Source organism: Heterodontus francisci, chromosome 2, assembly GCF_036365525.1.
Source record: "Heterodontus francisci isolate sHetFra1 chromosome 2, sHetFra1.hap1, whole genome shotgun sequence".
In the NCBI taxonomy this organism is placed as follows: Eukaryota; Metazoa; Chordata; class Chondrichthyes; order Heterodontiformes; family Heterodontidae; genus Heterodontus; species Heterodontus francisci.
The window spans coordinates 174,611,446-174,636,750 of NC_090372.1; the positions used below are offsets into that span (position 1 = coordinate 174,611,446).

Here is a 25,305-nt window from a genome sequence, read left to right on the forward strand (position 1 = left end):
GATTTTCTTTTCATGGGTCAGGTTTAACAGGCTCTCAGAGCCATGACTTGGAGGAAGAGGTGTAACATAGCGGGGAGAGATCTGCAATGGTGGGACAGTGGGAAAAGCTAGCATTGAGGAGAGAAGACTGTGAGCTGGCCCTCACAGTGTTGACAGCAGAAATTATGCAGAGTTGCTTACAACAGCAAATTGTCAAGGTACACTGGAGAGATAGGATTCAATACAAACCGAAATAAAAACAGGACATTCTGGTACCATGCTGGCAAGTCTATTCGCATCTGAAAAAAGAAAGAAAAGGCTAATATTTTTAAAATGCAGACCCTTTTTATGGGCACCCTACCTTATCTCTCCTTCTTTGGCTTAGTGTTTATTTGTTCTCATGCCTGTGTTCGGGAGGTTTCTCTACATTAAAGGTGATATATAAATGGAAGCTTTTGTTAATGTTAGAACTGATCAGATCTTCACTCAGTTAATCTGTCTCTTCCCTTTGGGGAAGTTTATGGATCTACTGCCAATTTGTAGTACGGCAGCCCCTCCCCGCCCATTGCCCTCTGCTCAGGCTGTGCTTCAATTTTGTGGACAAATAGCTGCCCACTTGCACTTTAAATTGAGCCCACTTCTGGTTTGGTCCCATCTCCTTCCCATGTCCATTGCTGCTAAATGGGTGGCGAACGCGACTCCTGGCCAATTGCATAACAAAATTGCAGTGTGGCGCATTTCCATGTTGGCGCAGGGTCACAACCCAGAAGTCACCACGACATCTGGGTTCTGACCTGAGAATTGAAATCCTGCCCAATGTGTTTAAAAAAACCCACAATGGGCTGCACTTTTCCAGCCCTTTGAAGACAGCAGGAGAGCTGGTGATATCGCAGGGGAAAGCGTCAGGAGGGGAGCCCGACTTCTCTCCACTGCCATGGCATATTGGCAGCAGAGGGAACCCCAACGTGATTCCACCAGACGGCCATTTGAGCCACTTAAGGGCCTTATTGAGAGACACTTCCCGGCCCTTTGGGCATTTTTCCCGCGTCGGGAGGGCCCATTGCCACATGGGCAGACATCTAGGTGAACCCCGGCAGCCTCAGCGGGTTCCCGGGGGCACCCTCCTTGATGGGCACTCCATGGCTGCCCTCGCGCCTAACCCACTGCCACTGAAATAAATCCCCCTCCACACCGATCGCCGGGGCCTGCATGCCTGTCCCCGGCTTCCTCACAAACAATTGCGTGTCTTCAAAGGTGTCTCAACATTGAGGCACCCTCTCCCTCGAGCTGCAGCCTCAGCAGTGGTCACTGCTGTTGCTAAATAGCTGCCCTCATTAAAATGCCACCCCGGGATCCAGCTGCCCACCAGAATGGGGTTGGCTCCCACATTCAGCCGTGGCGGTGGGATTTCTTTGGTTTGACAAAATTCAGCCTAATGTGTGTTTAAAACAGAGAAATCCTGTACTTTCCTGTTTTAAGTACGTGAGGGAGAATTTCCATGGGGTTCTCTGGATCTCCCACCATTTTTAGCTGATTACATCATTTCATCTCAGATTCTGCTGAACTCACAGCTGTAGATCAGATTGACATGGAAATTTCTCATGCTTGCCTTTATCATTTCCTATTTTCTTTTCTTGTAGGTGGATGAATCTGTATTTCACAGCTATTATTGCCTTTGTGAGGTAAACTCCTCTTTCAATCTTTCTCAAACATTTCCTTATTTCAATTTCTAATTTCAAATGGATATATGTTAGCATAGTTTGTGCACCTTTCCTTCGACAGAACAGTTTTATCGCTTTACAATGAAACAAAGCAGGTAGAAGCCAAACATTTCCATATTAATAAAGGGGGACAATTTTAGAGGGTGTGCAGGAACAGAAAGAGCTGGGGGAAGGGGCAGTGGGGAGGGGGGAGGAGTGGAGGTGGTGGGGGGCTGCTCATGCATAAATCTTTGAAGGTAGCAGGACAAGTTGAGAGGACTGTTAAAAAAGCAGACAGGATCTTTGGCTTTATAAACAGAGGCATGGGGTACAAAAGGAAAGAGGATCTGCTAAGACTTCATAAATCACTGGTTAGTTCCCAGCTGGAGTATTATGTCTAATTCTGGGCACCACAGTTTAGAAAGGCCTGAGAGAGAGAGAGAGAGAGCACAGAGTGGATTTACCAGAATGTTACCAGGGATGCGGGGCTTTAGTTATGTGAAGGGACTAGAGAAGCTGAGATTGCTCTCCATAGAGCAGAAAAGATTAAGAGGAAATTTAATAGAAGTATTCAAAATCATGAAGGCTTTGATGGAGTAAAGAATGAGAAACAGTTTTAGTGGCAGAAGGGTAGGTAACCAGAGGACACAGATTTAAGACAATTGGCAAAAGAACCAGTGTCGAGGTGAGGAGAGGTTTTTGCTTCTGAGAAACAACCTTATTTGTCATGGGGTTTGATCACTGAAGTTAGTTTGGAAAATAGTGTTACATTTAGCAGAGCTGCAATAGAATAAATCCCAGACCAAACTGAAATCAAGCTAGCACTGCATAGAGTCCTGAAAAGCTTTGACATGTACAATTGCTATTTCTTAAATCTATGTCTTCCTCAAGGAGTAAGCTGAATATCCTAATGGTCTGATAGGATGTAAACCTTAAAGATCTATGAGGGGGCATGAAGTCAAAATTTGGGACTTGGAGTAGAAATGCCAGTTTTGTGCATCGGTTATGTTCTACCTTAAATTCCGCTAGAAATAAGAAACATGTCATAGCTAAGGTGCAGTCATGGAAATAAAAGGATGACATCATGAGGATAATTTTGACTTTGGCTGACAGTACAAAATGCATGATATCACCTCAGCCGCCTGTTAAACTCCTCTTCTTATTTTCATTGGAAATGAAAGCAGCTAGATAAAGCCTTAAAAAGGCTACCAGTATTTTGTGTCTTATAAATAAGGGCATAAAGTGGAAGATTAGATATAATGAATTTTTTTTAGAAGACATCAGTTAGGCTGCAGTTCGATTACTGTGCAGGTGGCTAATAACTGCACCAGGGTGTACAGAAATAATTTATTTACTATTCTAAAGTAATATGTTCTGTCATAATGTTTATATTGCAATTTCCACATGTATAATGGAAACTGCTACATTAGCTTGTCATGCTGCAATTACTCTCCCTCACCAGCGATAGTGCTGTAGCATTTTCACTAGGGTAGGCTTTCCTTACCACGTGACAAGTTTTCTTCAGCAGTTACCATTATAAATGTTGACATAGGATCTTACAATGGAAAAATATGATAGGAAGTATGTGCAAGCATCACATTTTTAATATATAATAGTTGTTTGGCTGCCAAAGATATTTGGGTCCTGAATTCATTTGCATCCAAATCACTGCTTATGTTCCAACTCAATGTATTGTTTATCATGTCCTGATTCACCTTGACTCCTAATTATAGGCTGTAACTTTTTTTGACTGAACGTACATTAAATCATAAGAACATTGCAACAGGAGTAGGTCATTTAGCTTCTCAAGCCTGTTCTGCCATTCACTGAGATCATGACTGATCTACAACCTAACTCCATATAACTGTGCAAGGCATTGGTGAGACTGCACCTGGAGTATTGCGTACAGTTTTGGTCTCCTTACTTGAGAATGGATGTAGTTGCATTGGAGGCAGTTCAGAGGAGGTTCACTAGATTGATTCCAGAGATGGGGGACTTATCTTATGAAGAGAGATTAAGCAGTTTAGGCTTTTACTCACTGGAATTTAGAAGAATGAGGGGAGATCTAATTGAGGTATATAAGATGATTAAGGGAATTGACAAAGTAGACGTAGAGAGGATGTTTCCTCTTGTGGGGCAATCTAGAACGAGAGGTCATAGTTTAGGATAAGGGGTAGCAGATTTAAAACAGAGATGAGGAGAAATTACTTCTCTCAAAGGGTCATGAATCTGTGGAATTCACTACCCCAGAGTGCGGTGGATGCCGGGACATTGGGTAAATTTAAGGAGGAGATAGAGAGATTTTTAATTAGAAATGGGTTGAAGGGTTATGGAGAATGGGCAGGAAAGTGGAGTTGAGGACAAGATGAGATCAGCCATGATCGTATTGAATGGCAGAGCAGGCTCAAGGAGCTGAATTGCCTACTCCTGCTCCTAGTTCTTATGTTCTTATATAACCACTTTTGCCCCAAATCCCTTAATACCTCTGGATAACAAAATCTATCAATCTCAGATTTAAAATTTACCATTGATCTTGCATCAGGTGTTGTTCATGGAAGAGAATTACAAACATCTACCACTCTTTGTGTACAGAAGTGTTTCCTAATTTCAATCCTGAAAGGTCTGGCTCTAAGTTTTAGACTATGACACTTCGTCTAAGACTACCCAACCATTGGAAATAGTTTCTCTCTAACTACCCATCTGTCCCCCATAATATCTTGAAAGCTTTGATCAAATCACCTCTTAACCGTCTAAATAGAACCCAAATTTGTACAATCTCTCCTGGTAATTTAACCCTTGGGTCTGTATCATTCTGGTAAACCCTACACTACACTCTCTCAGTGGCTATCCTTCTGAAGGTGTTGTGGCCAGAACTGTTCACAATACCCCAGGTGTGGTCTAACCAGGGCTTTGTAAAGATAGCTGAAGCATGACTTTTACCTCCTTGTATTCTATTTCTCTAGATATAAAGACCAGCTATCTATTAGCTTTATTGATTATTTGATTACTTTTAATGATCTATATACATGAACCCCCAAGTCTGTTTGGACCCCTGTTTCCAGCTTCACCATTTAGAAAGTACCTGGTCCTATCCTTTTTAGGTTCAAAGTGGATGATCTCACATTTGCTTACATTGAAATCCATTTACCACAGTTTTGCCTATTTATTTAATCTGTCAATATTTCTTTGTAATTTTATGTTTCCACCGACAGTACTTACAAGGCTGTCTCGTATTAAATTCTTTTTTGAACATCTCCCATTGATATTTTACCCATTAATAGATTTGCCCAGTTTACAGTGAACCATCTCTGTTTCATTGCATTGAAGTCAACCTTACCTAAATCCAGAATCATAGTAGCATCCAAAAGCACAGCGTTCGTTTTCACATGTACGCTGACGACACCCAGCTTTACCTTACTATCACTTCTCGTGACTCCTCCACTGTTGCTAAATTATCAGACTGCTTATCTGACATCCAGTACTGGATGAGCAGAAATTTCCTCCAATTAAATACTGAGAAGACTGAAGCCATTGTCTTTGATCTCTGCTCCAAACTCTGTTCTCAGCTACCAACTCCATCCCTCTTCCTGGGAACTGTCTGAGACTAAATCAGAATGTTCTCAACCTTGGTGTCATCTTTAACACCAGGATGAGCTTCTGACCACATATTCGCGCCATCACTAAGACCACCTATTTCCACCTCCATAACATCACCTGACTTTGCCCTTGCCTCGGCTCATCTGCTGTTGAAACTGTCATTCATGTCATTGTAATCTCTAGACTTGACTATTCCAACACATTCCTGACTGGCCTCCCACATTCTACCATCCGTAAACTTGAGGTCATACAAAACTCTGCTTCCCATGTCCTAACGCACACCAAGTCCCAGTCACCTGTACCAATATAGCTCTGTTCGCTGACCTATATTGGCTCCCGGTCAAGCAATGCTGCAGTTTTAAATTTTTCATCCTTGTTTTCAAATCGCTCCATGACCTCGCTCCCTCCCTATTTCTGGAAGCTCCTCCAACATCACAACCCACCAAGATATCTGTGTTCATCTAATTCTGACCTCTTGAGCATCCCTAATTTTAATTGCTCCACCATTGGTGGCCTTGGCTTCAGTTGCCGAGGCCCAAGGCTCTAGAATTCCCTTTCTAAACCTCTCCAAATCTCGACCTTTCTTCCTTTAAGATGCTTCTTAAAACCTACCTCTTTGATCAAGCTTTTGGCCATCAGCCCTAATATTGTCTTATGTGGTTCAATGTCTAATTTTGTTTTATAATGCTCCTGTGAAGCACCTTAGTTCGTTTTATTATGTTAAAGGCACTATATAAATATAAGTTGTTTTTGTTGTACTCTTCCCTTTTGTTTGTTTTTGAACTATTATTAAGATGTTCCTCACCTTGACAGCTGGCAGGCAGCATACCATGTGGGACTCCAGATCCTGTTTACAAATGATACTAATTGTCCCCCTAAATTATTGAATCCCTTACAACTACCACATTACACTTCTCTTCCTTCCTCCTCCTTCCCTCTTTGGATGGCTTCCTGTTCCAAGATGCTATGGTCCACATTCTGGCTGTCCTTTTGACAGTCTTTATCCTTATCCTCATGTTGAATAGGATTAATTTCTGTGGATCCTCGTTCTCTATCTCACCTGGCTTCCCCATACCTCTCTACAAGGTGTAATCGAAGTCTGGAGCAAACTGCCTAGGTACTTCTCCCTCTCCCCTATGTGTTATAGTGTCTCCAACTTACACTGAAGCTCAATGACTCTAAGCAGGAGGGATTCAAGACAGCGACATCTACGAAAGATGTCTTTACTCTGGACAGTCTCACTGTTTTTAAACTCCCACATACAACATAGAAACATAGAAACATGAAAAATAGGAGCAGGAGTAGGCCATTCGGCCCTTCAAGACTGCTCTGCCATTCATTATGATCATGGCTGATCATCTGACTCAGTAACCTGTTCCTACTTTCGCCCCATACCCTTTGATTCCTTTAAACCCAAGAGCTATATCTAACTCCGTCAAAAAAACATACATTGTTTTGGCCTCAACTGCTTTCTGTGGCAGTGAATTCCAGAGGTTCACAACTCTCTGGGTGAAGAAATTTCTCCTCATCTCAGTCCTGAATGGTTTACCCCATATCCTTAGACTATGACCCCTGGTTCTAGACTCCCCCACCATTGGGAACATCCTTCCTGCATCTGCCCTGTAAAGTCCTGCTAGAATTTTATAGGTTTCTATGAGGTCCCCCCTCACTCTTCTGAACTCCAGCGAATATAATCCTAACCGACTCAATCTCTCCTCATGCGCCAGTCCCGCCATCCCAGGAATCAGTCTGATAAACCTTCGCTGCACTCCCTCTATAGCAAGAACATCCTTCCTCAGATGAGACCAAAATTGCACACAATATTCCAGGTGTGGCCTCACCAAGGCCCTGTATAATTGCAGCAAGACATCCCTGCTCCTGTACTTGAATCCTCTTGTTATGAAGGCCAAGATACCATATGCCTTTTTTACCGCCTGTTGCACCTGCATCCTTACCTTCAGCGACTGGTGTACGAGAACACCCAGGTCTCGTTGCATATTCCCCTCTCTCAGTTTATCGCCGTTCAGATAATAATCTGCCTTCCTGTTTTTGCTACTAAAGTGGATAACCTCACATTTATCCACATTATACTGCATCTGCCATGCATTTGCCCACTCATTCAACTTGTCCAATCACCCTGAAGCCTCTCTGCATCCTCCTCACAACTCACCCTCCCACCCAGTTTTATATCATCTGCAAATTTGGAGATATTACATTTAGTTCCCTCAACTAAATCATTAATATATATTGTGAATAGCTGGGGTCCTAGCACCAATCCCTGCGGTACCCCACTAGTCACTGCTTGCCATTTGGAAAAAGACCGATTTATCCCTACTCTTTGTTTCCTGTCTGCCAAACAATTTTCTATCCATCGCAATACACTACCCCAATCCCATGCGCTTTTATTTTACATGCTAATCTCTTATGTGGAACTTTGTCGAAAGGCTTCTGAAAGTCCAAATAAACCACATCCACTGGCTCCCCATCATCAACTGTGCTAGTTATATCCTCAAAGAATTCGAGGAGATTTGTCAAGCATGATTTCCCTTTCGTAAATCCATGCTGACTCTGTCCGATTCTACCACTGTTCTCCAAGTGCTCTGCTATACAGTCTGTGATAATGGACTCTGGAATTTTCCCCACTACCGACGTCAGGCTGACTGGTCTATAATTCCCTGTTTTCTCTCTACCTCCCTTTTTAAATAGTGGGGTTACATTAGCTACCCTCCAATCTGTAGGAACTGTTCAAGAGTCTATAGAATCTTGGAAGATGACCACCAATGCATCCACTATTTCTAGGGCCACTTCCTTAGGTACTCTGTGATGCATACCATCAGGCCCTGGAGATATATAGGCCTTCAATCCCATCAATTTCCCCAACACCATTTCTCTACTAATACTGATTTCCTTCAGTTCTTCTCTCTCGCTGAACCCTGTGTTCCCCAACATTTCTGGTATGATATTTGTGTCCTCCTTTGTGAATTCAGAACTAAAGTATGCATTTAGTTGGTCAGCCATTTCTTTGCTCCGCATAATAAATTCCCCTGTTTCTGACTGTAAGGGACCTACATTTGTCTTCACCAATCTTTTTCTCTTCACATACCTATAGAAACCTTTACAGTCAGTTTTTATGTTCCCTGCAAGCTTGCTCTCGTACCCTATTTTCCCCTTCTTAATCAATCCCTTGGGTCCTCCTTTGCTGAATTCTAAACTGCTCCCAATCCTCAAGTCTGTTGTTTTTTCTGGCGAATTTATATGCCTCTTCCTTGGATCTAATGCTATCTCTAATTTCTCTTGTCCAGTCCACTCACAACCCACTCTGCCACATCTTAGTCTATATTATTTGCATCTTTTAGGTTTTTTTCTACACACTAACTTGCACTAAGCACTAAAACACTGGACAAAACTGCACCGAATTCCCAGCTTTTGCACCCCGTTCTGCAATCACTCTGTTCTCTGATCCTCAGTTCTGCGATCACTCTGTTCTTGGATCACTCCGTGCCAACCATTATGTGCGTCATCCGATATTGTCTACTTTTGTCCACTTTTTTGAGCCACACCCAAGTTACAATGCTGGCTAAGCTTCCTACTCACAGTGCTTCGCACCTATTCAGGCAATCACTCACAGCTGATTGACAGTTAACTGCCATTTGCAGGCAGTTTCTGGTAAGTGCTGACTAACTTGCAGTTTCTTTCATAGTTTTAAAGTTCTAAATTTAATTCAAAAATTAAATGAAAAGCTAAAAAGTTGAACTAACTTTCAGTTAGATACCACTCAGCCAGTATACTGGCCAGAGAGTCCAACTCGGATCAAATTTCCAACTTTTCCCCTGTTTACGATGTGCTCTGTTCTGCAATCGCCCTGTCTGGACCACTCTCAAACCAAATCAAATCAAGCCACTCCACAATGGATCTGAGAAGAGAAGGCAAAGGAACTTGCTCTGAGATGGGCGCCTGAACCATAGGCATTGTCCAATTTATAACCAGCATTTTCCTACAGTTGTTGGAAGTCTATATGGAAAAATTCCAATAATATTTTTCTGGCGGAAACTGAACGTGGCAAGACTACCACCCAATGAATCATGCATACAGATTTCTGCCTGAACTTCTGGTCTGACCACAAATTGTATTTTTGTGGTGGGTGTCTGCCCATGATGTGGACGGGGCTTGAGGCTGAACATCCATGTGTCCAGAGTTATAGAGTGCTGATGCAGCAGCCTTCTAATGTGGAGCAGAGCTAGGAAGAATATTATCAATCTGCAAACTAAAATGACTGAAAAGTTTGGCAATGCTGTATAATTAAGACAAATGGAGTGACAAAGCTACAGAACAGCAAGATTTTTGTGAAGCAGCAACAGAGATCCTGTTTGTGATATGCATGCAAGAAGGTCTGTCCTGCTTGTGATTCCGGAGCATGCTCCTCATAGGACGTTGCCACAAGAGTAAACACTGTCTCCACTTGGGTGTGGATCCAAATGTGAAAGAAATTGTCAAAATTGAAGAGAGCACTGAAGGTAAGGCAGCCCAGGCAGATAGGTGGGCTGTTTGTACGTATTATGAACTGTTTCCTTTCAACCTTTTGCACATGTATGGATGTCCTGTGCAAAGCATTCAGACAATCTAACAGCTTTTGACATGCATGACCATACAAATGTAGGGCACAAACTGTAAATTGCTACTCACGCTGTTGCCACATTCATGCCTTAAAAGGTTCTTATACCAAAAAGCCTTAAAACACACTGGGAAGCAAGGTGGCTACTTGGGTGCAATGGTTCAAACTTACAATTCTTCTCTGGTTATAGACCAAATTAGCTTACAACACTAGAGAGTATACTGACACAAGAGGAGAGCCCACTGGAACCTTATTGGTTATGAGAGCATAGAGTGAATGAAGCAAGGTGAAGCTGGAAGCTGCAAGTCTCTCCCATCTATGCTTCTTTTGTTATGTCCTTCACAGTCTACTCACTTGCTCACTGTCAAGCACAATAGCATGCTACACAGTACTTGCCACATAAGTCCCAGTTGAAGGGGTGGATTGCATGCAGTATGCTAACATTTCTTTCTCTTCCTTCTCTGTTTCTCCAGACATGCCACCAGGAAAAGCGACAGCACCTAATGCCACTCAAGAAGTCAGCAACTCACAACAGCCTTCGTCACACATTCTACCTGTCACAAGCACCAGCACAGGTACATCCACCCTAGGAGATTCAAATAGTGGGTTTATGTAGAGGGAACTGTGTAAAGAACTGAACATCACTGAGGAGGAGCAAGTTGAAGGGGCAGTGAAGGAGCAGGGACCTGTTGCTTGGAGGGCCAGCCAGTCTTCTGCCTTAGCAAAATATCAGAGGGCCTGCTTCTCAAAGAAAATTGCAGTCCAAACTGGGTGGTATACTGGAATAACTTGCATCGGATCAAGTGGGAACATCAGTGCCATGCAAATTCCAGACTCTACTCCCTCATTTCTCACTGTTAGATTCATGTGCACCAGCATAATTTTTACCTTTATATTTCTGCTGTCTCCACAGCAAATGCAAAAAAACACAATGGCATACAATATTCTTGTGTGATGCTTCTTCTATAGTTACTTTATATACATCAACTTACATTTCTTTGGTGCTTATTACACAGATTACGATGTCTCAGCGATGTTACCTTCCTCAAGAGGACACCAAGCAGGAGAGATAAAGGGAACAGGGGGTCAGGAAGGAGTAAAAGATGGTCAATGGAAAGGGTGTTAAAGAAGCATTTGAAAACAGGGAGGCGAGTAGCAAGGTGCAGATGCTGAGGGAGGGAGTTTCAGAGGGAGGGAAAGTGGGGGCATTTTGGATAAGCGAGCAGCTGCTGATGGGATAGAGTAGAAGGGGCAAGGAACAATAAGTGTTAAAGGAGCAGAGTCTGTGTAGAGACTATAGCTGGAGGAATTTGCAGAGGTACAAAGGGGCAAGACTGTGGAGGGATTTGAAGGATGAAGACAAGAATCTTCAAGTCAATCTTCTGGGACATGAAAAGCCAGTTTAGCCAGGACAGGAGTGATGGATGATGGGTGGTCTGTTCCATGGCATTTTGGATTGCATGCAGCTAATGGATCTTGGAAACAAGGACATTGGCAAGGATACAAGGCTCGCCATGACATGGTAAAGGTGTGGATTAAGGATGTGGTGACAGTGAGGGCTTGGGGCAGAGGGTTGGGAGTTTAGTTTTAGTTTAGTTTAGTTTAGTTTAGTTTAGAGAGACAGCACTGAAACAGGCCCTTCGGCCCACCGAGTCTGTGCCGACCATCAACCACCCATTTATACTAATCCTACACTAATTCCATATTCCTACCACATCCCCACCTGTCCCTATATTTCCCTACCACTTACCTATACTAGGGGCAATTGCTAATGGCCAATTTACCTATCAACCTGCAAGTCTTTGGCATGTGGGAGGAAACCGGAGCACCCAGAGGAAACCCACGCAGACACAGGGAGAACTTGCAAACTCCACACAGGCAGTACCCAGAATTGAACCCGGGTCGCTGATGATGTGCATTAAATATTTTTATCCAGTTAATCAAATGTAGTTTTGACTGCATAAAAAGTGAGGAACTTTCAGGGAGTTTACTTTCATGGTCCCGTTTGTTGCCTTTTGGAATTTTATATCTAGCTTTCGTGATTTGACCAACAAAAATTTGTGTTATTTGGCAGTATTCCAATTAGAGGAGGGATATTTGCCGTCTTTATTTTTTACTTGATTTTGTTTAGTGGCCAGATTTTTTTTTCCTGGCAGGTATGAAGGAGATAGATACACATCTTCCATGAATAGGTTGCATAGCCTTTTGTTAGCTAGATTTGCAGTAATGTCATGCTATTTAGCAGTATTATCCAGTACACAGAATACAACAAATAACTTGTACAGCTTCTCTGAGAAATATTGATGAGCACCTGCCCAGACAAAGGAACCATAATTTAGGAGATTGCTTACAACTTTTCTCTGCAAGATTCTGTACATTATGCAGTAGATTCATCATCCATGACTTAATTCCGTATATATTAACTCCCCAATCATCCACATTGTCTGCTCTCTGTCTCAATTGCTTTGGTCAGAGTAGATTGAGAAACAAGAAGAAATTCATGCATCAAGCCTGTAATATTTGAACATTACAAACTATCAACAGGATTATAGATCAGATTCCTTTCTTACCAAAGTAAACTTAATGGCAATTAATGACACCAACTACCGTTGGAAAGTCACCTACAACATGGAACTGTTGAGTAGCTCACTGCTGCTGTTCTGCTTTTGGAAAGCAGCAGTGGCCTTCAATATGTAGTGAAAACTAGTAGACTGATAGATCTCTGCATAACCACAGACTCCAGAAAGCCACGAAGATAGGAGTTCACAGCAGTGGCTGGCTACACAACTATTGGTAAAACAATCAAAAAGACGTAGGCCAGTTCTGACTCTGACCTTGTCTCTTTGCCTGCTGAACCAAAATTGCCTCAGACATTGCAGTTCTAATAAGCCAAATAACTTGGGTGATATACTTTGTTATAGATCACAATCCTGGAACTCCCTTCCCAACAGCACTGTGGGTGTACCCACACCAGATGGACTGCTGCACTTCAAAAAGGTGACTCACCATCACCTTCTCAAGGGCAATTAGGGATGGGCAATAAATGTTGGCCTAGCCAGTGATGCCCACATCCCATGAAAAAATAAAAAGAAAGTTCTATTTCCAGAATTAGCTTCTTTAGTTCCATCAGTTATGCCCAGAAAAGATTTTTTAAGGATAGTTTGGAGCTATTATGTAAATGATTTACCCAAACCTTCATACCTAAAAGATGACCATCAAACTATCTGCATCTGAGTAAAGTATGTACTGTATTTTTCTTTTCATAGGTTGACAATGCAGAGTCTGCACTTCATCCCAGAGAAACTACAAACATGAAGACACAGACCGTTGCCTCTTACTTCAGGGTATGGCACATTGCTTCTTTTACTAGTCACTACTTTTAACCTCTCTTTAGGAGCCAACTCATTTCACACAGTCTTCTTTGACTGAATGGGCAAGGAAACTACATGCTGACTTTTACCAATGGCACTCTTGAACTGGGCATTTCATTCTCCAGGTTGTTGCCGCTTCCCCATGATGAGGGAGCATTGGCACCTCCTCCTGAAAACAGGGTCACAGGTCAGAGAGACAACACTTGGGGAAATGTGGGTACGAATGTGTTGCTTATCAATCCATGGCACTACGTATGGCTGCACCATTTCACAACATCACCAATACCACTTTATTTTAAATTGATATTATTCTCTCTTCATTTTCTGCCATATTTATTTTCATTCAATTAGATGAATCGTGTTTTACTTGCATGCCTCTTTCAATTATTCTGCTAGGCAGAATTCCATTATGCACTGAATTGGGATTGTTTTTCTTCTTGATTTCCAAAGTGAAACCGGCATGCTCTGAATTCAAAGGGTAGTGTTGGGAGGAGAAGAGGCGACCCACCCGTTCAATGCAGATGGCCACTTAAACCCATTAATGAGCTTGTTGTCAGCTCATTAGAGGGTCAGTTTTGTATCTTCTTTCTAATGTGTGGGTTCAATGCACCATCAGAACACGACAGGGAGGATGAGCAGCGGAGTGAGGTGGAATGGCGAACAGAAGCAAGAAGCAGCATTGAAAAGGGAAGGCTCAGTGAGGGCCTTCATTCACACACAACCAGTTATGCTCAGTGAGAAGAATTATCTTTCACATCTCTGCACTCTTGACAAGGGAATTTTGAGAGGGGGGGTGCAATAGGATTGGGATGGGGGAAAGAGGAGGTGGGTTGGGTCTTTCTGCTAATGGGTCTCACGGGCTCATGATGGATGATGTGGGGGGGGGGGGGGGGTTGGTGGTGTTTAGAAGGACTCCACATTCCATTTCCAATGAAGAAAGGGCATTAGAGGAAATGGGATCAAGTTTCTCTGAGCTGCTCTGACGAGCGATGAGGAGCAGCATCTGCTAGAGCAGAGGCACTCCGCTGGGCAATGGGCATGAAGGGATGAGGAAGGAGGTGCAGGAAGACGCCAGACTCTCCAGTTTGCACATTCTTCACCAGCACACTCCATCACTCTGCCAATCCTCACTTCCCATTCTCCTGCATCTCACCAACATGAAATGGAAACACACAAGTCAGCCTTAGTGCAGTAACTTTCCCAGTGCTTTATTGCTTAACATTTCACTATTATTTACATCAGAAATGCCCTTGTGATCCACAAAGTGACATTACCTATGTGGTTGCCTGTGTTCACAGCCACCCGTACGAGGTGCTCCCGCTGTGCCTGAGGATGAGGTGGAAGCAATCTGCTCAGTAGTGACTTTGGCAATTGACCTCGCGGTGTAAGTGCTGGGGGGGGGTGGGAGGGTGGTGTGGGGGGCATCTTCAAAGGCTGCTGCACTGGCAGTGCTGCGGGGCCAGCCTCTGTCACAGGATGCTTCACCCTTCGGAGGGGCCATGGAGATGGATGATGATGAGGGAGCTCCATGAAGGGTGGCCCCCTTATCACCATCTGTCGCCTCCTCAGCCTTTTCATGGCACCCTTGATCACTGGCGGGTCCAGCTGCTGGAGCGCAGCTGTCATCCACTCCATATTTCATTGCATCTTTTGTGCCACTGACTGGGCAATGCTACAGACTGCAGCATCCATTCCATGCATGACAACGTGCTGTTCATGTATCCACTCTGAGTACTGCCGCATATGACTCTCCACAAGTTTGGCCACCCTCTCAATGGAGGAGCTCATACATTCAAAACACTGAGACATTGTGGAGCACATGAGATGAATGGACTCTTCTATTCTCATCCTAAGACTCAGCAGTGCTTCAGGTAATTCCGACATGTGGGCTCACATCTCATAGTAGTTCTCCAGGTAGAGCTACCTGTTTCATGAGTTTCAAGGCTCTGCATCTCCCCTCTGCTGAGCAGGGCTGTGCCTGTACTCCATCCTCCAAGGGGGACTCTGCCTCCCCTAAATCCTCCAGCTCTATATGTGGTGCGCTTCACCCTGTGCCACCGTCTCTAATAATGTGCAAGGACCCACTGAGGTGCGACTATCTGTGCTGGTGAAGGGTGCACAGGAAAGAGGTGATGGTACAGATCCAACGTGTCATCCTCCTCTGACTTCTTGGGAACTTGTTTTCTTTGTCTGACCTTCTGCCCCTCTGCATCTGGCCTTATGGGAGACATAAGAGAAGGTGGTTAAGAGAGATCTCGGCAGTTAACAGATGCTGATACTGCTAAAAACAATGAAATGACAAAGAAAGAACAAAGAACAAAGAAAATTACAGCACAGGAACAGGCCCTTCAGCCCTCCAAGACTGCGCCGATCCAGATCCTCTATCTAAACTGTCGCCTATTTTTTCAGGGTCTGTATCTCTTTGCTTCCTGCCCATTCATGTATCTGTCTAGATACATCTTAAAAGACGCTATCGTGCCCGCGTCTTCAACCTCTGCTGGCAACGCGTTCCAGGCACCCACCACCCTCTGCGTAAAGAACTTTCCACGCATATCCCCCCTAAACTTTTCCCCTCTCACTTTGAACTCGTGACCCCTAATAATTGAATCCCCCACTCTGGGAAAAAACTTCTTGCTATCCACCCTGTCTATACCTCTCATGATTTTGTACACCTCAATCAGGTCCCCCCTCAACCTCCGTCTTTCTAATGAAAATAATCATAATCTACTCAACCTCTCTTCATAGCTAGCGCCCTCCATACCAGGCAACATCCTGGTGAACCTCCTCTGCACCCTCTCCAAAGCATCTACATCCTTTTGGTAATGTGGCGACCAGAACTGCACGCAGTATTCCAAATGTGGCCGAAGCAAAGTCTTATACAACTGTAACATGACCTGCCAACTCTTGTACTCAATACCCCGTCCGATGAAGGAAAGCATGCCGTATGCCTTCTTGACCAGTCTATTGACCTGCGTTGCCACCTTCAGGGAACAATGGACCTGAACACCCAAATCTCTCTGTACATCAATTTTCCCCAGGACTTTTCCATTTACTGTATAGTTCACTCTTGAATTGGATCTTCCAAAATGCATCACCTCGCATTTGCCCGGATTGAACTCCATCTGCCATTTCTCTGCCCAACTCTCCAACCTATCTATATTCTGCTGTATTCTCTGACAGTCCCCTTCACTATCTGCTACTACACCAATCTTAGTGTTGTCTGCAAACTTGCTAATCAGACCACCTATACTTTCCTCCAAATCATTAATGTATATCACAAACAACAGTGGTCCCAGCACGGATCCCTGTGGAACACCACTGGTCGCACGTCTCCATTTTGAGAAACTTCCTTCCACTGCTACTCTCTGTCTCCTGTTGCCCAGCCAGTTCTTTATCCATCTGGCTAGTACACCCTGGACCCCATGCGACTTCACTTTCTCCATCAACCTACCATGGGGAGCCTTATCAAACGCCTTACTGAAGTCCATCTACAGCCTTTCCCTCATCAATCAACTTTGTCACTTCCTCAAAGAATTGTATTAAGTTGGTAAGACATGACCTTCCCTGCACAAAACCATGTTGCCTATCACTGATAAGCCCATTTTCTTCCAAATGGGAATAGATCCTATCCCTCAGTATCTTCTCCAGCAGCTTCCCTACCACTGACGTCAGGCTCACCGGTCTATAATTACCTGGATTATCCCTGCTACTCTTCTTAAACAAGGGGACAACATTAGCAATTCTCCTGTCCTCCGGGACCTCACCCGTGTTTAAGGATGCTGCAAAGATATCTGTTAAGGCCCCAGTTATTTCCTCTCTCGCTTCCCTCAGTAACCTGGGATAGATCCCATCCGGACCTGGGGACTTGTCCACCTTAATGTCTTTTAGAATACCCAACACTTCCTCCCTCCTTATGCCGACTTGACCTAGAGTAATCAAACATCTATCCCTAACCTCAACATCCGTAATGTCCCTCTCCTCGGTGAATACCGATGCAAAGTACTCGTTTAGAATCTCACCCATTTTCTCTGACTCCACGCATAATTTTCCTCCTTTGTCCTTGAGTGGGCCAATCCTTTCTCTAGTTACCCTCTTGCTCCTTATATATGAATAAAAGGCTTTGGGACTTAGACATTGATAGATCATTGCACAGGGTGCATTGCCATGCAACCCCTGAACGTGGAGATGTTGAGATGATTTCACCCTGTCTACAGCGGGCCCCCATTTCTCCATCCCCAGTGTCCCTGTGGCTTGAGACTCTGGCCATGTCAAGGACCAGCTCCTCAAAGTGCATCAGTGATGCTATCTGTAGCACCCTGCTGTCCAGGGGTGCCCTCGTGTTCTCCCTGGCATTCAACTCCCATTTGGCCTGCAAGGTGAATAAAAATGCATTTAGGACAATGCCTCTCTCCCTCAACACTTGCAGCTTTTCAATCATATAGCTGCTGCAGTATGCACTCCAGCCTCTTGTCCAGTAGCAATAGGGTTCTGACCTATGCTTATGGGTCATCAGGGCAGCTGAGCACACATCTCTCCCAAGGTCACAACTCTATGCACCTTCAGAATGTCCCTCTCCTTTGCACTCTGGTGACTGGTGATCTGGGTCTACCTTTGGACTTACCTTTCCACTCCTCTGCTGCTGTCCTCATGAGCCACCTCCTGCCATGACTTTCTCTTGCTACTGGCAGGGAACAGGATATTTCTTCTCTCAGTCACTGCCTCCAGCAGCACCTCCAGTGAGACGTCCTAAAATTGGGTAGCTGCCTTGGCACAGGGGGACTTCTTTCTCAGTGCCTTTTACCCTGCACCTACCTCCATCTTTTGGGCGAAAGGCAACCTCAACAATGGCTGCCGCCTGCCCTTTAAATCAGGCGCTCCGCCGCCTAAGTCCTGCCTCCTTCCCACCATTCACCGCAAATGCAACTCCAGGCCAATTATCTTATTGCCATAATGAAATCATAGTGCAAGCGCATTGCCGACATGGTGTGGGATCGGCACCCGGAAGTGACCGTGATGTTGGGGTTCTGACCTCAGAATGGAAATCCCGCCCAGTGTGTCTAGTAAAGTTCTTGCTTTTAAATCACCAGGGCCGGATGGATTGTACCCCAGGCTGTTAAAGGAAGACAGAGTGGATGCTCTGAGAATCATTTTAAAATCCTCACTAGATACAGGAGAGGTACCAGAGGATTGGAGGTCTGCAAACGTTGTACCATTGTTTAGAAAGGGTGCGAAGGATAGGCCAAATAATTATAGGCCAGTCAGTCTGACTTCAGTGGTAGGCAAATTAGTAGAATCAATTCTGAGAGATAGGATAAACTGCCACTTAGAAAAGCATAGATTAATCAGGGATAATCAGCATGGATTTCTTAAGGGAAGGTCGTATCTTACTAACTTAATTGAATTTTTGGAGGAAGTAACAAAGGAGATTGATGAGGGTAGTGCAGTGGATGTGGTCTACATAGATCTTAGTATGGCACTTGGCAAGGTCCCAAATGGCAGACTGGTCAGAAAAATAAAAGCCCATCGGATATAGGGGAATGTGGCAAGTTGGATCCAAAATTGGCTCAGTGACAGGAAACAAAGGATACTCACGAACAGATGTTTTTGCAAATGCAAGGCAGTTTTCTGTAGCGTTCCACAGGGCTCAGTTTAGGGTCCCTTGCCGTTTGTGGTATATATTAATGATTTGGACGTAAATGTGGGAGGCATGATTGGGAAATTTGCAGATGACACAAAAATTGGCCATGTAATCGATAGTGTAGAGGGTGGCTGTAGACTCCAGAATTATATCAATGGTTTGGTTGAGTGGGCGGAAAACTGGCAAATGGAATTCAATCCAGAGAAGTGTGAGGTAATGCATTTGTGGAGGGCAAATAAAGCAAGAGAATACACAATAAACGGGAGGATATTGAGAAGGGTAGAAGAAGTGAGAGATCTTCGAGTTCATGCCCACAGGTCCCTGAAGGTGACAGGACAAGTCGATAAAGTGGTGAAGAAGGCATATAGAATGCTTTCCTTTATTGGCCGAGGTATAGAATACAAAAGCAGGGATGTAATGCTGGAACTATATAAAATGCTGGTTAAGCCACAGCTGGAGTATTGTGTACAGTTCTGGTGACCACATTACAGAGAGGACATAATTGCTCTGGAGAGAGTACAGAGGAGATTTACAAGAATGTTGCCACGGCTTGAAAGTTGAAGCTATAAGGAAAGATTGGATTGGCTAGGGTTCTTTTTCTTCGAACAGAGAAGGCTGAGGGGTGACTTAATTGAGGTGTTATGTGGGACCTAGATAGATTAGACAGGAAGGACCTGTTTCCCCTAGCGGAGAGGTCAATTACCAGGGGGCACAGATTTAAGGTGATTGGTAGAAGGATTAGAGAGGACATGAGGAAAAACTTTTTCACCCAGAGGGTGGTGGGTGTCTGGAATTCACTGTCCGGATCGGTGGTGGAGGCAGAAACCGTCAACTCATTTAAAAGGTACTTGGACATGCACCTGAACTGCTGTAACCTGCAAGGCTACGGACCAGGTGCTGGTAGGTGGGATATGATTGGGCAGCTAGTTTTTTCAGCCGGCGCAGAAATGATGGGCTGAATGGCCTCTTTCTGTGCTGTAAACTTTCTGTGGTTCTATGGTTCTACACATGTTAAAGCTAATTCGAAATCTTGATTTAGGACAGCAGTGTGTGTCTGTGATTTTTATTGACCCTCATTCATTTATTCATTTCTCTTCCTTTTGGGTCCTCCCAATGCTGAGAGATGGACAAGCTATTCCATGGCTTACGTCAAACCACCTCTCAAACCTCTACGTGGTGCAGGAGAGCAGCATAGGCTGGTTCACTTTAAGACTTTTCCCTGTACCAGCCCCCCCCCCCCTCCCCACCCTCTGAAAAAACATCTTGGGGGTGACCTGCATATTCTGACAGCTGGAGGAAACTCGCCTGGCGTCTCTCACATCACAGAATTGATGTCATATTCTGCTGTCATATTCTTAGCCATTGACATCAATGGGCAGAAAATTATGATCAAAGCATCATGATGTGCTGATAGACACATATATATATGTTAGGTTCTCATCTGTGGCAAGTATCTGACCTGCCAGAGATTGCGAACTCGGTTGCAGAATTTTATATGTCTGATGGTTCTAGGTAAACTGTTGCTATCTGAAAATAATAACTGTGCACAACCACATTTCTGGTCAGGAATATTAATTGGTTGAAATGCATTTATACACTTAGCCAACCTCTCAGAGTGTAGAAACGAGTAACTACACTTTGACAGTACAATTTTTCTCAGATTCTGTTTCGAAGGTTTTACATCTAAAATATGAGGGAGATTGCACTTCCTTAGTGTAACTATCATTTCACACATCGACTGATGAAAAAGTTGTCAGTTAAATAAATTATCAATAGGGTTCAGCTGAAAACACCAGTGTATATTGTTTCTGTATCTGTATGGGGTTATAAACTCAAGGTTCCTTTTGTAAGAATCTGCATGGTTCTGTTAGTCTGAGTTTCAGTTCATCTCTAATTACTCCTTTCAGAGTCACTAACTCTGTGCCTAATTGATGTTAATTGGTATAATCAGGCAGATGCACTGAGAACTCTCAAACTACCCCACATGCCAGAGCATCTGGTGTTCGCGAGCTCACGATTCTACCAGCATATTTCACTCTATCCTGAAAGTCGTGCTCCTTTCCATTACTGCGGTTGTTAAAAGGTTGAAATACTAATCATTAAAAACCAACTTGTAAAAGCCCAAAGGTATGAATGGTAAGATTGGAAGCTCCAGATTCAGTGAAGTTCTCACAAGCCTTCAACTTCCTTTATCAACAGCAACTACTACTTGCAATTATATAACACCTTTAAGAAAAAATAATCCCCATCCCAAATGGAAATAGAATGGGGAATGGATGCTGGGCCATGGAGGAGGAATTTAGGAGAGTGACTAAATGCTTGGTCAAAAAGATAGGTTTCAAAGGGAGAGAGAGAATTGGAGGGTTCAGAGAGGTCGTTTCAGCAAGCAGGACAAAAGTGGCTGATGGTTCTGCTGTCAATGGTGGGGTGAAGTGAGGAGTCTGCATGCCAACTGTTGGCTTTTAAAGTTCACATTCAGCTTTTCAACTCATGTATCAACTTGTCAGTATTTTAGAAGAAAAATCCAATTTTGCCACTGGCATTGGATGTTGCCGTATCAGCCAATCAGATTATTTCAGAAATAGGACAAGAACGTGTTGAGACCAAATAGGAACCAATCAGATGTTACCTTCTCTTGTTTATTGCACAAGAAATTGAGGCAGAAAAAAAAGAGCTATTCTCAGTGTGGATGTCTTTACTTAATGTTGATTCCCAAAGAAGTTATAACAACAAATAAGCTGTTTAAATCCACATTCTAAAAACTTTTTTATTTTCTTCACAAAGAAAATTTTAAGGCATGCCTCAGTATTTCCTTACGTGAATATTTATTTTCATTTTAATTTGAGTTAAGGTGGATATTCCTGGATGTGAATGAATTGCGCAACATTATTTCACAATTCCTGTCATTGGGCTGGATTTTACCAGCCCTCTAGACATGAGCTGGGAGGTGCTGTGGGTGGGGAGGAGGTAAAATGGCATTGGGAAGGTGAGGAAAGTTGGGTGGAGTGCCCGTCACCTTCCCAAAGCCATGGAATTTTACCAGGAGCAACTTAAAGAAGTTGAGAAGGGCTGAATCCTTGCAATAAGTGTCTTTACAGCACTGCTTGGGGATCAGGAGGAGAAAGAGTGTTTCCTCCAGGCCCAACAAGCTACCCAGGGAACCATACCAGCCCCCCTCTCCCCTCCTCCCTGTCTGCTCCCCCAACCCTGACCACCACTGGACTCAATGACCTCCCCATCAGACTCCCAGGAAAACCAATGACCCCCCCACCCCCACCAACCACCCACTCCCCACCCACCCCCGACCACCATAAGACCCTCCTTCCATGATCGGACCTTAACCCTTCAATTGGGACCTCCCACAATGAGGATCTCGCCCCCCACTCCCCACCCACCCTCAGCATGATTTATCTCCCTTCTTGAAAATAGTTACAATTGTCACATTCCTGAAGTCAAGGGGGGAGTTCCTTTTTCCTCCCAAATCCATAGGATGAGTGAAAGGAGTTTTGAAGTGAGCAAAAGCCCAGCAGCTTTGAAGGCCTCAGCTGGAATACCATCGGGGTTGCAGGCTTTGTTGTTTTTCATCTTTTTGGTTGTTTGTTGTAGCTCTCCCAACAGTGGTGGTTCTTCCATAGATACTGGAGGATAGTCTGGAGAGAATCAGCTGCCACTGTGGATTCACAGTTGAGGAGTGGTTGAAAATGTTCTTTCCAGCATTGACGGATGGCATTTTCATTGTAAAGAAGAGAAACACCATCCTGTGAGCGAAAGGGATTTTGTCCATTTGACCTTGGTCTATAGATGGCCCTGGTGGCTTCACGATGGTCGGCATATTGTTGGATCTCCCGGGCTTTCCCTTCCCAACACGTCCTTCATCTTCTGGATTTGTCTTTGGGTGTCGCCTTGAGCTGTTGGAATGCTGCCTTCTTGGCTTGTGAACATGGGTTGTTCTGTCAAGCAATGAAAGCTGCTTGTTTTTGTTCCAGGAGGTAACATATTTCAGAATCGTTTTCGTTGAACCAGTCCTGATGATGACAATGCTCGAACCCAATGGTCTGGACACAGGAGTCTAGTACAACTGACTTCATTTCTCCCTATTGTTCTGAAATTGAGTTGGATGTGTGAAGATTTACCAGATTATTGTGAGCTGCACTTGGAATTCCTCTCTTCTGTCAGGCTGCTTTAGGGCTGAGACATTTATCTTCTTCCTTTTGGACATTTGGGTCTTGTGATGCCTTGGTTCTTGATGAATGTTCATCACTGATCGAACAAGTTGATGATCTGTCCTGGAGGCATCAGTTCTCTGCATAGATCGCGTGATATAGACATCACTTAGATCTTTAACATGAACAATGACATAATCCAAGAAATCGGCAGTGGTGTAGTGGTATTATCACTGGACTAGTAACGCAGAGACCCAGGGTATTTCTCGAGGGACATGGGTTCAAATCCCACCACGACAGAAGGAGGAATTTGAATTCAATTAATAAATCTGGAATTAAAAGCTAGTCTAATCATCTAATGATGGCCATGAAACCATTATCGATTGTTGTAAAAACCCATCTGGTTCACTAATGTCCTTTAGGGAAGGAAATCTGCTGTCCTTACCTGGTCTGGCCTACATGTGACTCCAGACCCACAGCAATGTGGTTAACTTTTACATGCCCTCTGAAATGGCCTAGCAAGCCACTCAGTTGTACCTAACCGCTACAAAGTCAATAAAAAGGAATGAAAACGGATGGACCACCCGGCATTGACCTAGGCACTGGAAACGACAACGGCAAACCCAGCCCTGTCGGGCCTGCAAAGTCCTCCTTACTAACATCTGGAGTCTTGTACCAAAGTTGGGAGAGCTGTCCCACAGACTAGTCAAGCACCAGCCTGACATAGTCATACTCACGGAATCATACCTTACAGACAATGTCCCAGACACTGCCATCACCATCCCCAGGTATGTCCTGTCCCACTGGCAGGACAAACCCAGCAGAAGTGGCAGCACAGTGGTATCCAGTAGGGAGGGAGTTGCCCTGGGAGTCCTCAACATTGACTCCGGACCCCATGAAGTCTCATGGCATCAGGTGAAACATGGACAAGGTAACCTCCTACTGATGACCACCTACCGCCCTCCCTCAGCTGAGGACTCAGTACTCCTCCATGTTAAACAGCACTTGGAGGAAGCACTGAGGGTGGCAAGGGCACAAAATGTACTCTGGGTGGGGGACTTCAATGTTCATCTCCAAGAGTGGCTCGGTAGCACCACTATTGACCGAGCTGGCCGAGTCCTAAAGGACATAGCTGCTAGACTGGGTCTGCAGCAGGTGGTGAGGGAACCAACACGAGGGAAAAACATACTTGACCTCACCCTCACCAATCTGCCTGCTGCAGATGCTTCTGTCCATGACAGTATTGGTAGGAGTGACCACCGCACAGTCGTTGTGGAGACGAAGTCCCGCCTTCACATTGACGATACTGTCCATCGTGTTGTGTGGCACTACCACCATGCTAAATGGGATAGATTTCGAACAGATCTAGCAATGCAAAACCGGGCATCCATGAGGTGCTGTGGGCCATCAGCAGCAGCAGAATTGTACTCAACCACAATCTGTGACCTCATGGCCCGACATATCCCCCACTTTACCATTACCATCAAGCCAGGAGACCAACCCTGGTTCAATGAAGAGTGCAGGAGGGCATGCCAGGAGCAGCACCAGGGATACCTCAAAATGAGGTGTCAACCTGGTGATGCTACAACAAAGGACTATCTGCGTGCCAAACTGCGTGAGCAGCATGCGATAGACAGAGCTAAGCGATCCCATAACCAACGGATCAGATCTCAGCTCTGCAGTCCTGCCACATCCAGCCATGAATGGTGGTGGACAATTAAACAACTAACTGGAGGAGGTGGCTCCACAAATATCCCCATCCTCAATGATGGGGGAGCCCAGCACATCAGTGCGAAAGATAAGGCTGAAGCATTTGCAACAATCTTCAGCCAGAAGTGCCGAGTTGATGATCCATCTCGGCCTCCTCCTGAAGTCCCCAGCATCACAGATGCCAGACTTCAGCCAATTTGATTCACTCCACGTGATATCATGAAACGACTGAAGGCACTGGATACTGCAAAGGCTATGGGCCCTGACAATATTCTGGCAATAGTACTGAAGATCTGTGCTCCAGAACTTGCCGCGCCACTAGCCAAGCTGTTCCAGTACAGCTACAACACTGGCATCTACCCTGCAATGTGGAAAATTGCACAGGTATGTCCTGTACACAAAAAGCTGGACAAGTCCAACCCAGCCAATTACCTCCCCATCAGCCAACTCTCAATCATCAGTAAAGTGATGGAAGGTGCCATCAACAGTGCCACCAAGCGGCACTTGCTTAGCAATAACCTGCTCAGTGACGCTC

General features: G+C 44.5%; 1 protein-coding gene across 1 annotated transcript in view; it reads left to right on the plus strand.

Annotated features, from left to right (window-relative positions):
- Positions 1-11,315: 11,315 nt before the first annotated feature.
- Positions 11,316-25,305, plus strand: part of LOC137380946 (myosin-IIIa-like) — a 34,535-nt gene continuing 20,545 nt past the window's right edge. The window contains exons 1-4 of the mRNA XM_068053360.1: positions 11,316-11,410; positions 11,963-12,044; positions 13,155-13,232; positions 22,887-22,904. Of these exons, the coding sequence (XP_067909461.1) occupies positions 11,316-11,410; positions 11,963-12,044; positions 13,155-13,232; positions 22,887-22,904 (273 nt within the window). The remainder of the gene's footprint in view (positions 11,411-11,962; positions 12,045-13,154; positions 13,233-22,886; positions 22,905-25,305) is intronic.